General features: G+C 35.7%; 2 protein-coding genes across 8 annotated transcripts in view; both read left to right on the top strand.

The window, feature by feature from the left end:
• Positions 1-16,313, top strand: part of LOC134533759 (mucin-5AC-like) — a 144,920-nt gene that overhangs the window by 68,599 nt on the left and 60,008 nt on the right. The window lies entirely within an intron of this gene.
• LOC134533758 (tigger transposable element-derived protein 1-like) lies at positions 1,618-4,528 on the top strand. The gene is made up of 2 exons (XM_063371390.1): positions 1,618-1,833; positions 2,567-4,528. The coding sequence occupies exon 2, from the start codon at positions 2,569-2,571 to the stop codon at positions 4,378-4,380; it is 1,812 nt and encodes a 603-aa protein (XP_063227460.1). The 5' UTR covers positions 1,618-1,833; positions 2,567-2,568; the 3' UTR covers positions 4,381-4,528.

The raw sequence follows: 16,313 nt of genomic DNA, 5'->3' as shown, positions 1-16,313 counted from the left end.
AGTATAAACTAATATATCGTCTTTAGTCATGCCGGATATCTGTATGTATATTTATATTAAAAATATTTGGAAAATTTTGATAATCGCTAGAAAATACGCCTACGTTTAACCAAATGTTATGCAGATCAATTCCGGGCACTATGTTTTATACGTTAGGTAAGTGAGTGGAACCACCACTACTAGCACTACCTCTTGATTTCTGGATGCAATATAATTCGAAATAATGCTTTGTTATAGCAATTTAGAGATTTTTAATCGCGTTTTTAAGGTACTTTTGATCATTTAAAGTCCAAATAAGGCTATAATAATGGTAATTAATAATCTTTCTTTTGTGTTAGATGTAAATTCACAGTAATTTTAGTACACATTTTCTGAATTCAACTCTCGACTTTTCAATGTAAACGAATACGGTGAAACACCTAACTTCATCCACATCCCGCTAGGATCGCTGTTCAAAGTAGTTTCCGCTAATCTTGCCGAATTTCCGGTATTGCTCTGTATTGTATTTGGTTTACCTAATTCGGCAATGAAACGTATGATTGAATGATATGTAGTTTTTCATGATTTATGACGTCATATCACATACTTTTTTTTATTTTTAATTTAGTCGGAAATTTTTTTTTTACGTCTGTAATTTGTTTACTCTATGTGATTTAAGTATGCCTGGGTTCCAGGTACTAAGCAATTTAAAGTAACGATGATGTTGTACTTTTACAGTATATTTTTTATTAAATAATTTGTTCCATGCAATCCATGTTTTCACACCTTTACAATGATAGCGTAGTACGCCACCTTGGTTGTAATATGGAGCGAAATAAGTAGGCCGCGTAGCGCGACACCTGAAGCATTTTATTGTGAAATTTAAGTAATTTGACTACCTACTAGGAATGCGTATCGTCCCAGAACAGTTTTCAGAGATGTGAAGCTACATTGTGTAGTAAAAGAAAGAAGTTTTGAAATGGTAATTCATAAATTTATATTAAGAGAATATATGTGGATAACCACTTTTAATTATTGTAGTTATCTTTGCTTAAGCCAGCCTGCCTGAAGAGAATCTACGGTGGTTTTTTTAAGAGAATTTAATTTCGGTTTATATCGGATTCATAATTGAGAATATTTTCAAATTAATGAGAGGAGGTTGTATTTGTTTTGCTATGGTATTGACGATCCTACCATGTCACAAAAGCTCTGATAGTAATGAGAAGAATTAATTGCTTTAACCTAGCAATAATATAGTCGACTTTATTTTGATTTAAAAACCTGAGATGTTTATATTTCTTCTATAATTACGTCACAGATATTTTTAATTCTGTTAATTACTATAATACTTGTAAACCTGTGCTATTCGTTTTCTCTCCGATACATTAAAAACATTGTAATAAATTAATTGCCATTATATTACATTTATTATTACTGTAAATGGGAGATTTGGTCTTTTCCCTTTAGTATACCCGTGCGAAGTCGGGTCAGTCAGCTATTAAAATAATAATATAAAGGTTGAGGTGTTTCGAGTAATATGGCACTACTAAGTTCCCATTTTGAGAAGTCAATGTGTTTAGTGAGTAGATAAAACTAAACGAAAGACAAAAATTTTATCGTCTGTTAATACAAGTAAGGTCCCTGATGGTAATATGGCCATGTTGGTAATATGGCCATTTGGCTGCCATTGACTTAGTTCGCGCGGATACCGATAGAATGTGCTGGCATGTTCTTCGGAACACCATTGTCGAGAGCTCACAGAGTTTCCGAGTCCGGGCAGCACGCACACCACCTGGGAGACGCCATTTTCATGGGTTTTTGCTGCGAGCAGAGAACTCTTCTTATTTTACTCCGGTAAGTTTATATTTTATTTTAATAGTGTACTACTAGATATTGTCAGAAATTTGATGTCTCAGTGCGTAGATTTCTATACTTATTTAAATGTATTTTAAAAAGATTTATTACCTTCAACCATTTAAAAACTATAATCGACTTTTTGAAATGTCACCCAGGTTGTTAATATGGCCAACCATGTGGCCATATTAGCTGCAGTTGGCCATATTAGCAACATTTTGTGAATGAAATGGTTTATACATACTGTATGGCCCCTCGTAGGTAAATTGTTATTAGTGTATGTGATTTTATTATTTATTACGAGTTTATTTATAACTGTAATTAATATATACCTTTACAGAGACAAGTAATAAAAATTACAGAAAAATGTGTACCTCACACAGGATACCTACCTAAAATGACAACTTAAAAAAACTCCTTAGATGCCATCACTGGGTATATTTAAATTGTTTTTGTCTGGTGCATTTTTGCGGGAAAATATTTATTAAAGTGCACAATGGAAAATATATTTTTAAGAATAATATGTAAAAATGTAATGAAGTGAAAATATCATGAAACTTTTTTTGCAGGAAAATATTTATTGAAAGAGCATACTGGATATTATATTTTCAATAATTCTATATAAAAATTAATTAAATTACATAAAAAAATCCCGATACATTAATTATAGCGCCAAAAATAATAACTTATAATTAAATTGTAACTAATGTTAATTCTTTGTTTTTTGTTTCAGAAATGAATCCCTTCAATCCACAAAAGAAGCGGGGTAGTTGGACACAAGATGGACTCAGCAAGGCAGTAGATGCTGTAAGACTTGGCAACCTATCTGTTAATGCAGCAAGTAAAAGGTATGTCGTGCCTAGGCGAACCCTTCGCCGTTATCTTTCCAATAACCAAGATGTTAAATCAAAATTGGGTTGTAAGGCCACACTCAAAACTGAGGAAGAGAGGGAACTTAGCAGGAGAATAATTCGTCTAGCAAATGTTGGTTATCCACTCACATCAAAGATGCTCAAGTTAAATGTTTTTAAATACTGCCGTGAAAATGGGATAACTCACCGGTTCACTAAAGAAACTGCAGGTCGCTACTGGTTGAATAACTTTTTGGCCAGAAATCCTGAAATTAGCAAACGAAAAGCTCAAAGGCTAAATCCTGCCCGAGCTCAAAAGCTTAACAAATTCATAGTTGGAGACCATTTTGAAAAATTACAGAATGTCCTTGCTGAGAACAAGTTTTTAAACTTCCCTGAAAAAATATTCAACATGGATGAGAAGGGTTGTAGGTTACAACTGCACAAAGATCCAGAGGTTTTGGCGAAAAAGGGGTCAAAGCGCGTCCACATTGTTGCAAAGGAACGTGGCGAGAGTGTTACTGTTGTAGCCTGTGGTAATGCTACTGGAAATGTCATTCCCCCAATGATCCTATTCCCTGGATTAAGAAAAAATCCAGCTTGGGAAAAAAATTTACCTACAGGTTCAACAACAATAATGACTCGAAAAGGTAGCATGACAACCGAATCTTTTGTGTCCTTCCTGAATCACTTCTCTAGGTTCAAGCCAAGTGGGCCTTGTCTTCTGATTTTTGATGGGGCTAAGTCACATTTAGACTACAGCATATGTGAAGTTGCAGAACAGAATGAAATTATTTTGTACTGTCTTCCGTCAAACACGACTCATGAGTTACAGCCTTTAGACAAAGGTTGTTTCCGAAGTTTTGAGATTTTTTGGGATCAGCACACACTCCTTTATTTTAATATGCACAAAGAACAGCAAGACATTTCTAAATTGAACTTTGCTGATGTTTTTACACCAACATGGGAAAAGTCCATGACACAAGCAAACATGAAAAGTGGATTTAAGGCTACTGGCATTTTCCCCTTCAATCCGTTCGTGATTCCAGAAGAGGCCTTTGCACCCAGCATAGCTACTGAGCTTCCACCACCTAACACAAAAATGGCAGACGAAACTGTAACCGCTTATGCGTTGCAGGAACAACATAATTCCAATGACGACCATTCATTGGCAGGTCCGTCTGGTCTACAGACAAATGTTAGCCAGCTTGGTTCTAGACACAGCACCAGTTCATCATCTGATTCAGATATCACAGGAGACTTGGCACAACCTTCAAGTTCTTCAGATTACTCTGATAGTTTGCATATTCCCGAAAGTACTGCAAATCTGTCCAGGCGTGGTTCCATTGGAGAAATGCTACCTACACCAAAGAAAAAACGGAAAACCACACGGGTTATGAAACCTGCTATAAACAACAGGGGTGTTGTACTGAATAAATCTTTATTTGAAGATAACAAGGATGTAAAGTTAGATAGCAGCAAGAACAGTGGAAACAGCAAAAAATATAATACAAAGTCTGTTCGCCAGATAACTGCTTCAAAGAAGTCTGAGAGTTGGTACTGTGCAATTTGTTGCAATGATGAAGTGAAGGATATGAGACTGTGCGGAGTTTGTGAAATATATGTCCATGAAGAATGTGTTGGCCTCACCAAAGATGACAAAGAGTTTTTTATTTGCCCGAAATGTTTATTATAGTGTAAATATTTTGAAAGAGACCAATATGTTACTTGTTAATATCATATTTTATCTACAATCAGACTTTCATTATCAAAAAATAATAAAACTGTATTTTTATATGTTTTAAAAAATATATTTGCTGTTTATTCTTATGTATGTATAAGTAAATATTAGTAAATATTCATCAGAAATACAATTTATTTATGATTTGTGCTAATAAATCTTAATTTTCAGCTTCCTATAAATCATTGGCCATATTAACATCACATGCTTTTAATATGGCCCAAATACATGTATTTATTATTTTGCAGTTATTTTATAATGACATGTATTAAAAAATGTTTTGTTAATGGTTTTTGACAAGAAAAACCCTAGATATTATGTCCATCAAACACTTTTGGGGATTTCCCGAAAACTAGATAAAATAAAATTAAACAAAGCTTAACATGGCCATATTACCATCAGTGACCTTACATATACAGTTATTTAAATATGATAAAGAACCACTGAACTTCTTTCAACAGAGCCATACGCCAGCGACCGTATGTTACTGCGACGCCATTCAGATTTCACTCTAAATTTCTTTTGAACTTTTGAGGCTAAGTTACAATGGAAACTACGTGGTTTTAGTTTATTTAATCTTCGACACATTTGTGACTCTGAGTTCTAATATATTTATTTATATTTTATAAAACACTACATATTATAACTTAAAAAGTGAAAAAATTTGTTGTAATTATTATTTTCCTGTTTATATATTATCGCTGTTACATCTCTTTACATTTTGGTTTTATTTAGCAAGAAAATACATTAGAACTCTGAGTCACAAAAGTGTCAAACCAGTTATGATATTTTCACTCCATCACCTCTTATAAGGACCTAGCCAAAATACATAACATTATATTTTTACTATATATGGACCTTTGAAAAATGTGGAACTGTCATATAGGAGATGCACACTTTTATATATTACCGAGCACCTATTTTTAATTCGGCATGGCAACGCTTAAAATTAACATTAAATTACGAAGCAATTATTCTTAAGTTATTTACAAGAAGACTTACCAAATCCTTAAGTACTTCATGTTGCACATATGTATTTCCACCAAGCACCCTTCTTACAAAAACTGAAGACACTAATATTAACGTAAGAATATTGTTTTGGTATTTTCAATATTATCTCCAACATGTCCAAAGTAATACTATCATCGTTGTCTGCAACACTATTTTATTACATGCTCTACTTAGTTTAAATACTAACAAGTGAAATGTTTAATATTTCTAGGAACGAACCGTGTTCTGGTGTAAACACGCATATTGAAATACAGCTTACATTTTAATTCATATTATAATGTATTTGTTTAAAGCAAGCCTATGCCGCTTTCAAATTATAACATGTTACAAATTATTCTTAAATAAATTAGATAAGAGAAAAATGTGATCTAAAATTCAGACACCAGTTTATTTGCTAGGCTGAAAGCTATTTTATCTTGTATAAAATATTGAAGTTGTAACATCTTCAGAATTACTTGTTCACAATGAAATGCATAGGCCTACTTTGGTTTCAGATCAGAGTTTAAAAGCTTGGGAGGTAAGTAGCTCGATTAAATTTTGACGTTGTGGCCCAATCAAGATTCGGGATAATCATTTGGCGTTGTAGTTAATATGGACTTCAGTGTTGTGGTCAATTAAGGATTGGCCGTTGAGGGCAATAAATTCATGATTCGGCGTTGGGGTCACTTCATTATTCGGTGTTGAGGTCACTTCGTGATTCGGTGTTGAGGTCACTTCGTGATTCGACGTTGATATCACTTCGTGATTTGGCGTTGTGGCCAATTAGGCATTCGGCATTGTTGTTGATTACGGTACAACTACGTTTAATGATTACATTTTTCGAAACCTTATAAAAAAATTTATGTTATTTAATTATTAACTACCATAATATAGTTTTACAATCAAACAGTAATTATTATTATTAATTATTCCATGGTCCCCTTGTACTGGCACTAGGAATTGAACAGTTAACCCTGCTAGCAAACCATGGGCACCACAGAGCTATAGTAAAACGAAAATAATAATACTTATATATACGATGGCTGAGTACCCATCAGTTTGGCAGAAATATGCTTGAAGGTTTGATATTTTGAAAATAAAAGTGTCTTTCTTAAATCAAAACGTAAATGTCGAATACCATATGACATATTTGACGCGAAACGATTACGTAATTTTAAAAAACTAGAAACCCGCCCCGGCTTCGCACGGGTAGCAGAGCACATATGCCTACATAAGTAGTATGTATTGGTTCCTCCGGGGACAGGATGCAGGTAGTGGATTGTGATTGTCGGTCCGCCATCATGGATTGAGACGTCAAGGCGGCCATCATGAATGAGTGTAACGGGACACAGCGTAACGGGACAAGTAGGAATTTGACCATTGACCCTCAAAACTAGTCAAAATTGGGCAAAATTTGCCCAAAATTCCTTAAAAATCGCCAAAAATTCCATTTCTGTGGGGAAAAAATCCGCCAAAAAATCTCAAAAATTTTGCTGAATTGAAAATTCCCGTTTTCGAGGGAAAAATTTCCCGTTTCGTGGGAAAATTTCCCGTTTTATTCCTTAAAAATACCAGCAGCTAGAAAAATCCATATGTGGGCTGAAGCATCCATGTCTGCAGCCTACGATAAGCCTCTGACGTCATCATGGATTATGACGTCTCCGTTGCAATTTTCGTTACGACCGCCATCTTTAAAATCTTTATTATTTATCCGATTTTTATGAAAAAAAATTAAAATTTATTAAAAAAATAATGTAATGAAATTTTAATAAAAAATATTAAAAAAACATAAATTTAAGACATGGAGTTCGGAGTCCTCGGTTCGAAACCGGTGAGTGCAAAAAAAAATCGCGACCGATCCTTCCCCCGTGGTGGGTGCTGGCAGACTGACCCCCGCCACTTATGTCAAAGTATATATCGTCACCTAGTATGACGACATGTCCGCCATCTTGAAAATCAGTAATTTTTATGTTATAATATCGGTAAAAAAATTAAAAATCATCAAAAAAATTAATCTATCAAATTAAATAATAAAAATCTTTAAAACCACCGTTGCACTTTTCGTTACGGCCACCGACTTGAAAATCCACCATTTTAATGCTAGAAATTCTGGAAAAAATCCAAAATTCATAAAAAAAATCACTCAGTAAAGTAATGATTGATTCGAAACTTGGTCCGATCCCTGGGTGACACAAAACAACTTTAATTTAAAAAAATACCACTAAAGTGGCAGGTTTAGAAAATAAAAACACCGCAAGTTCTTTTAAAAAACTTTTATTACATAAATTCTACACAACTACAAGTACAAAAAAATACACAGACAAATTACCAAAGTTTCGTGGATCTCTCGATTCAAACAGTCTTCTTATTATACGGACTAAGTCCTTTACATGACTTGAAATGTCTATTCAGTTTATCAGGTCGACATATTGGTACACCACAATTTTCACACAAAGACGAATTATCGACTTCATTAAAAGGACAGTGATATATTTCGTGACGTTGTGCACTTTGAATATTTTATAATGTTTTGTTACAAAATATACAGCTTGATTCCGATGAATGTACAGCCAGTCTATCACAATTCCTGAGGTGCCGTTTTAATCTTCCATAGAGTATAAACTAGCTTAAACATCTGTTGCACTGATATTTAATGCGTTCAGAGTTATTACTACAATTGTGTATTACATAATCCCGTAATTTCCAGTTTTTATTTTCTCGAAGTACATACAGTTGGGCGATGGAACACCGTTGGATGCTCCTTCCTTTATCAATGTCATTGGAACTGTTGACAACCATTGTAACACTGCTGACATGTTAACTTCTGAAGCCTTTGAGGTCTGCTCTGCGGAAGATGTTGCACGCATTAAAATCTCCTGCTGTGCTGAGAGAGCAGGTGTAGCTGTAGACGTCGTTGTGATCGTGCTCTGCACTGATGATGGTAGACCTTCGATCCAGGTTGGTGTAGATAGTGGTAATGATGCCATCGAGTTCTCAAGAATAGCTAGATACTGGTCTATTATACACGTCTAACTATCGGATCCGTTCATCACCGCAGCCAGAGACAGACTGAAGTCCATATCACCAGGGTCTCACTTATATATTTTCATTACCTTGGTCAACACATGAGTCAAAACAATAACCATGTTCATTATTCTTGCAATTAAATAACATGGAGCATTTTATATAATGACGATGTAAGCTGTCGAGACGTGAAATTAGTTTACCGCACTTATTGCACTGAAATTGTATTCTTATAACATTATTAGAACAACTGCTTCTTTCCTGTCTGCGACCATTTGAGGTGATAGTAAATGATGCGTCACAGTATTTGCACTGATTTCATTAGTTGATTGCTGATGATGCAACTTCGGATGATGGTGGTATCATATCTGTTGAAATCTCCTCCAATGTTGACGTCGTCGTTGCCAACGGGATCTGCACCTTCTCCGTCGTAGCTGTCGTCAAGGTTCCCGTAGACGATGGTACAACCTCCGAGTTCGACGTTAAAGTCGGTAAAGATGCCATCGAGTTCGCAAGAACAGGTAATTACGAGAATTATGCACCAGATAAACAAACTAGGTGATCCTTACACCACCGACGTCAATAACAAACTGAGCGTCCTGCTATCTAGGACTCGCTTATATACATGCACCGTATAGAATAATACGCTAGTCAAATCAAGAACCATTTAAAATAATACTAGAGTCAAAAAAACATTAAAAATAGAAGGACCATCAACGAAAAGGCAGCACATTTGGAAGCACCGACAACGAAAAGGCAGAACATTTGGAAGCACCGACAACGGAAAGGCAGCACATTGGGAAGCACCGACAACGTAAAGGCAGCACATTTGGAAGCACCGACAACGAAAAGGCAGCACATTTGGAAGCACCATATAAAAAGAAGCACATTTTGGAAGCACCGACAACGAAAAGGCAGCACATTTGGAAGCAACTAGAACTCTATCTTTGCTCAACAATGAGAAGTTCACAAGCTAGCGGAATCAGTTTTGAATTTTTTGTGATTTTTTTATTTTAAATTTTTTATTAATTTTTTTTCCTGTAATTTTATGGTAACAAAAAAAATCAGTGGTGGTTTTCTCCGTGTGCTCCCGATTATTCTTCACAATATTTTGATGGTTTTCTCCGAGTGCTCCTGATTATTCCTGACGAGATATCTTATGGTTTTCTCCGAGTGCTTCTGGTTACAGATGATAAATTGATCTCTGCATGAAGAATTTTTTTTTACTTAATGAGGCATGACGTTTTATTCAAGGTTACATGTAATTAGTGAATTTCAGCTACTTAATCAACACTTGTAATATTTTTATCAGGCGGAAATTAAAAAAAAAATATATAATTACTCAGTCAAATAATAATAATCTCTGAGAAACCTAAGAAGCACTAACAGGAAGGACGAACTTCCTTCTCCTTGGAGTCTAGCGAAGCCATCCTTATTTTGCGATTGTTAGTGAGCATCCCGCATCCTGCATTATTTACCTGCAAGCAACATGTAGCGACATCTGATGTTGAAAAGCAGAACTACTTGCATCAAGTACCTTTGCATGAGATATATAAATAATCCGCTGATGAAATATGAAAAAAATTATATTTTAGTAATAAATTTAATTTAAAACACTCAATTGGTATCTGGCATTAGTCTCGGTAACTAATATGAATTCCGATTTAGGATCTGACGCTCTATCGAAAGAACATAGGTGTGAGTTTTGCAGCAAAGAGTTTATCTTGAGAAAGAATAAAAGACAACACGAGAAGAATGACTGTGTTAAAAATCCACTACGCAATATGATAAGTTGTGTTCGATGTAGCAAGTCGTTTACGCGGAGAGAGAGCTTAAAAAGACATGGCAGAACTTGTAACGCCAAGCCTGCGTACAAGCTAGAGGACAACGATGAATCTACTAGACTAAGGAAGAGTGATCTACATTACGACAATAATTTTCCTGGCTCTTCCGATCTCGACAAAGATCTTAAATTGAAGGAGGTTGATGATTTATGGAAGAATGAAGACAATGGAAGAATCCTTAACGTGAAAAGTGAGAATATATTCCAGCCGAATTCAAGTAGATCTTTCCTACTTTGTAGAAATGATGGACTCCTAAAAAGGAAGCATGAAGACGATGAAGACACTTCAACATCATCAACATCGAATTATTACGGTAAATTGGGAGAAGAAGATTCCTTCTACGGTGATTGTTACAGTGACTCTGAGGCTGTTGACAAAGACATAGACTATGATGAAGCACCTAAAGCTGACAAGATCGAAGAATTTGGTGGTGTCCTGAGACCGGAACTATGGAAACGATGTGATATATCAAATAAATCTGATCAAGCTTGTGATGATCACCGTCTCAAAAATAAAAGTTACCCTGAGGTTGGTGGTAAAACGGAAGACATCAGAGATCATAATATTTATTATAAACGTGCAAGGAAGATGGTGGTAGAAGAAAATGTTTACACATCATGGAAAGATCCAAACATATTGGTTGACCGGCTAAGACTTCTACATGGTTCGCTTTGTGCAGGAAACTATTTGTGCATTAAAGAAATATCCTTCATACACAAGGAACTGCGGAAAGCTGGCTACATACAATAATGGCTTGTTTTACTTGCATTTGTATAATGTAAAGAAATAAAATAAATAATTTAAATTATAAAAATTTAATGTATTTATTTCTTGTATTCTGATTTCTAACTAAGACTTAGATCTCGCAACTTGTGCTTCCTTTTTGTCTTTTTTGTTGATGGAGCTTCCAAATGTGCTTCCTTATTCGATGGTGCTTCCAAAATGTGCTTCCTTATTCGATGGTGCTTCCAAAATGTGCTGCCTTTATGATGGTGCATCCAAAATGTGCTGCCTTTTCGTTGGCGGTGCTTCCAAATGTACTGCCTTTAAGTTGTCGGTGCTTCCAAATGTGCTGCCTTTTCACTGTCGGTGTTTTCAAATGTGCTGCCTTTTCGTTGTCGGTGCTTCCAAATGTGCTGCCTTTTCGTTGTTGGTGCTTCCCAATGTGCTGCCTTTTCGTTGTCGGTGCTTCCATATGTACTGCCTTTAAGTTGTCGGTGCTTCCAAATGTGCTGCCTTTTCATTGTCGGTGCTTCCAAATGTGCTGCCTTTTCGTTGTCGTTGCTTCCAAATGTGCTGCCTTTTCATTGTCGGTTCTTCCAAATGTGCTGCCTTTTCGTTGTCGGTGCTTCCAAATTCGCTGCCTTTTCGTTGTCGGTGCTTCCCAATGTGCTGCCTTTTTGTTTTCGGTGCTTCCAAATGTTCTGCCTTTTCGTTGTCGGTGCTTCCAAATGTGCTGCCTTTTCGTTGATGGTCCTTCTATTTTTAATGTTATTTTGAATCTAGTATTACTGTAAATGGTTCTTGATTTGACTAGCGTATTATTCCATACGGTGCATGTATATAAGCGAGTCCTAGACAGCAGGACGCTCAGTTTGTTACTGACGTCGGCAGTGTAAGGATCACCTAGTTTGTTTAATCTGGTGCATAAATCTCGTAATTACCTGTTCTTGCGAACTCGATGGCATCTTTACCGACTTTAACGTCGGACTGGGAGGTTGTATTATCGTCTACGGGAACCTTGACGACAGCTACGACGGAGAAGGTGCAGATCCCGTTGGCAACGACGACGTCAACATTGGAGGAGATTTCAACAGATGTGATACCACCATCATCCGAAGTTGCATCATCAGCAATCAACTAATGAAATCAGTGCAAATACTGTGACGCATCATTTACTATCACCTCAAATGCTCGCAGACATGAAAGAAGCAATTGTTCTAATAATGTTAAAAGAATACAATTTCAGTGCAATAAGTGCGGTAAACTAATTTCACGTCTCGACAGCTTACATCGTCATTATATAAAATGCTTCGAGTTATTTAATTGCAAGTATAATGCACATGGTAATTGTTTTGACTCATGTATTGAACAAGCTAATGAGAATATATAAGCGAGACCCTGGTGATATGGACTTCAGTCTGTCTCTGGCTGCGGTGATGAACGGATCGGATAGTTAGACTTGTATAATAGACCAGTATCTAGCTATTCTTGAGAACTCGATGGCATCATTACCATTATCTACACCAACCTGGATCGAAGGTCTACCATCATCAGTGCAGAGCACGATCACAACGACGTCTACAGCTACACCTGCTCTCTCAGCACAGCAGGAGATTTTAATGCGTGCAACATCTTCCGCAGAGCAGACCTCAAAGGCTTCAGAAGTTAACATGTCAGCAGTGTTACAATGGTTGTTAACAGTTCCAATGACATTGATAAAGGAAGGAGCATCCAACGGTGTTCCATCGCCCAACTGTATGTACTTCGAGAAAATAAAAACTGGAAATTACGGGATTATGTAATACACAATTGTAGTAATAACTCTGAACGCATTAAATATCAGTGCAACAGATGTTTAAGCAAGTTTATACTCTATGGAAGATTAAAACGGCACCTCAGGAATTGTGATAGACTGGCTGTACATTCATCGGAATCAAGCTGTATATTTTGTAACAAAACATTATAAAATATTCAAAGTGCACAACGACACGAAATATATCACTGTCCTTTTAATGAAGTCGATAATTCGTCTTTGTGTGAAAATTGTGGTGTACCAATATGTCGACCTGATAAACTGAATAGACATTTCAAGTCATGTAAAGGACTTAGTCCGTATAATAAGAAGACTGTTTGAATCGAGAGATCCACGAAACTTTGGTAATTTGTCTGTGTATTTTTTTGTACTTGTAGTTGTGTAGAATTTATGTAATAAAAGTTTTTTAAAAGAACTTGCGGTGTTTTTATTTTCTAAACCTGCCACTTTAGTGGTATTTTTTTAAATTAAAGTTGTTTTGTGTCACCCAGGGATCGGACCAAGTTTCGAATCAATCATTACTTTACTGAGTGATTTTTTTTATGAATTTTGGATTTTTTCCAGAACTTCTAGTATTAAAATGGTGGATTTTCAAGATGGTGGCCGTAACGAAAAGTGCAACGGTGATTTTAAAGATTTTTATTATTTAATTTGATAGATTAATTTTTTTGATGATTTTTAATTTTTTTACCGATATTCTAACATAAAAATTAATGATTTTCAAGATGGCGGACATGTCGTCATACTAGGTGACGATATATACTTTGACATAAGTGGCGGGGGTCAGTCTGCCAGCACCCACCACGGGGGAAGGATCGGTCGCGATTTTTTATTTTTTTTTGCACTCACCGGTTTCGAACCGAGGACTCCGAACTCCGTGTCTTAAATTTATGTTTTTTTAATATTTTTTATTAAAATTTCATTACATGAATTTTTTTATAAATTTTAATTTTTTTTCATTAAAATCGGATAATAAATAAAGATTTTAAAGATGGCGGTCGTAACGAAAATTGCAACGGAGACGTCATAATCCATGATGACGTCAAAGGCTTATCGTAGGCTGCAGACATGGATGCTTAAGCCCACATATGGATTTTCTAGCTGCTGGTATTTTTAAGGAATAAATCGGGAAATTTTCCCTCGAAACGGAAAATTTTTCCCTCTAAAACGGGAATTTTCAATTCAGCAAAATTTTTGAGATTTTTCGGCGGATTTTTTTTCCACAGAAATGGAATTTTATTGCGATTTTAAGGAATTTTGGGCAAATTTTGCCCAATTTTGACTAGTTTTGAGGGTCAAAGGTCAACGTCCTACTTGTCCCGTTACGCTGTGTCCCGTTACACTCATCTAAGATGGCCGCCGTGACGTCACAATCCAAGATGGCGGACCGACAATCACAATCCACTACCTGCATCCTATCCCCGGAGGAACCAATACATACTACTTACATAAACGGACGTTACGATCCTGATCCGGAAAGGAATAAACGTGCCAAATTTCAAGTCAATCGGACGTATAGTTTAGGAGATCTCGTGATGAGTCAGTGGTATTTCGCTTATATTTATAGATAGTGATACGGAAATTTCGTGCATTTGTTTAGTCGCAAGTTATCATGTAAACCTTCACACTCTCGCTCATTGTTCACGATTGGACCGCAGTTACTTGGACACGCCCCTCTACGACCGTGAGCCAACTGTGCCCAGCCAGGAGTGAAGTAAGCGAATCAGGCAGGGCCAATTGACAAGGACAAAATTGTCCTCGCTAATAAATCAACCAATTGGAAAACAAACGTGGGTTGCGCACACCTATGACTTTGAATTTTACCCTGAGTCCAGAGGAATCCACCAAATTTCCGGGTCTCTATTTATAGATTATGGCATAGTCTTAATTTTTGAGATAAATGATTACTAAATAAGACGAAAATAATACATTTGGGTCACTATTAAAAGTGGTTTAACGTAGATAAATAAACGAAACATTATAGTTGGCCGAAAAGTTTAATATAATTGCCTCAAATTATGAAATCTTATAGTGTTGTATTTTGTTGCATTACTTGGCTACCAAATTTTTCACAAGTAGGCTGTGGAGTTCTCATGATATGAAGTAAAAGTTTTATATTATATGTTTAAGTATCTTAGAAGCTAGTGAAATAATACATTTACGTAAATAACAATTTCGTTATAGCACAGTGGACTGGTTGTTAAAATGTGTCAAACATTTCAGGAGATTTGATATTAGCCACATAATTTAAAATAACTCAATTTTGAAAGAAAATAAAGTGCATTATCTTCTTTTTCTCATAAAGTTATCTTTTCTTTATTATATAATTATTTGAAAACTAAATTTGATTAGAGTATGGCGTATAGGGCCCAAGAATTTAAGTAGGTTAAAATTTGTGTAATGGTTCCTGCGATATTATATATACTGCAACCTAAACGCTGAATAAACAAATACGTATTACTAAAAATGTTTCTAATAACCATATTTTGGAGCCAAACACTTACTTTGGACAGGTATCCGGATTTTTCCCATTGGACCACACAAGTTAGTCAATCGAGATAGCTACCTATCCGGATTTCAGTAATGGAGAAACTAATGCCTTTAAAATTTCTGAAATATGCCTAACCGGAATACGTTCCCTATACGGATATTTACATCAGTACAATAAAATGAAAACGCCAGTAAAGGACAGCTATCTGATTTGTAAAGGTCGCTAATTTAGAGTTTCGTGACTCGGTGCCAAATTAAAATAGCCAAATAGGACACTTATCTGGATGTTAACTCACACGCCACAGTTTTCGAGAAATTTTTCGCTTTGCTCACATATTGTATTAGGTTATTGCAGATTGTGCCATGTATAAAAAAAGGCGACCTTTTGGTTAACCGTAAGCGGTAGATTACTAATCCCCTCGGTTTTATTAAAGTTGATTTATAAAACCCCCGAAGTTTTCGTGTTTTGTATTTCCTCGTTCCATGATGCATTATCCGGAAACTTTGAGATATATCTTCCAATGTCGACGTTACTAGCAATAAACTTGTGCTTCAATTCCATTTTCAAGATTTAATTGAATATATTTGGCATTAACGTGGGCTAATAGTTGTGAATTTTATGTTTACCTACTTTTTAAAGAGGAATCGTCACCTGAATTTCGTCCTCGTGGTTTGTCCTAGTGGTTCGTGTTTTAAAAACAAAATATATTTATTAAACAGACTCGTGGTTTTCAGAATGACTCGATGTCACAGTGCGGGTTAATGTATCTGGGTACCGTAAAGGCCCTGCTACAATTGACTTGTCCAATGCCAAGTCCGTTGGACACAACTCACCTATTGGTCCACAAAACCCTGTGACGTCATATTTCTTGTCCCTTCGTGATCAAGCAGTTGGCAATCTTTTATAATTTTGTCCCTCATTGAGTTTTCCCATGCAAGAAAAATAAGTTTGAAAACATGCAAAAAATGTAAACAAACATAAATTATTTAAAATTAAAAAAAAA

The sequence above is a fragment of the Bacillus rossius genome, chromosome 7 (assembly GCF_032445375.1).
Source record: "Bacillus rossius redtenbacheri isolate Brsri chromosome 7, Brsri_v3, whole genome shotgun sequence".
NCBI lineage: Eukaryota > Metazoa > Arthropoda > Insecta > Phasmatodea > Bacillidae > Bacillus > Bacillus rossius.
Note: the sequence above shows the minus strand (reverse complement) of the source record. Positions and strands in the feature narration are given on the sequence as shown.

Bases quoted from the DNA above. Each gene is read 5' to 3' on its own strand.
- LOC134533758 (XM_063371390.1), top strand. From the start codon at position 2,569: ATGAATCCCTTCAATCCACAAAAGAAGCGGGGTAGTTGGACACAAGAT.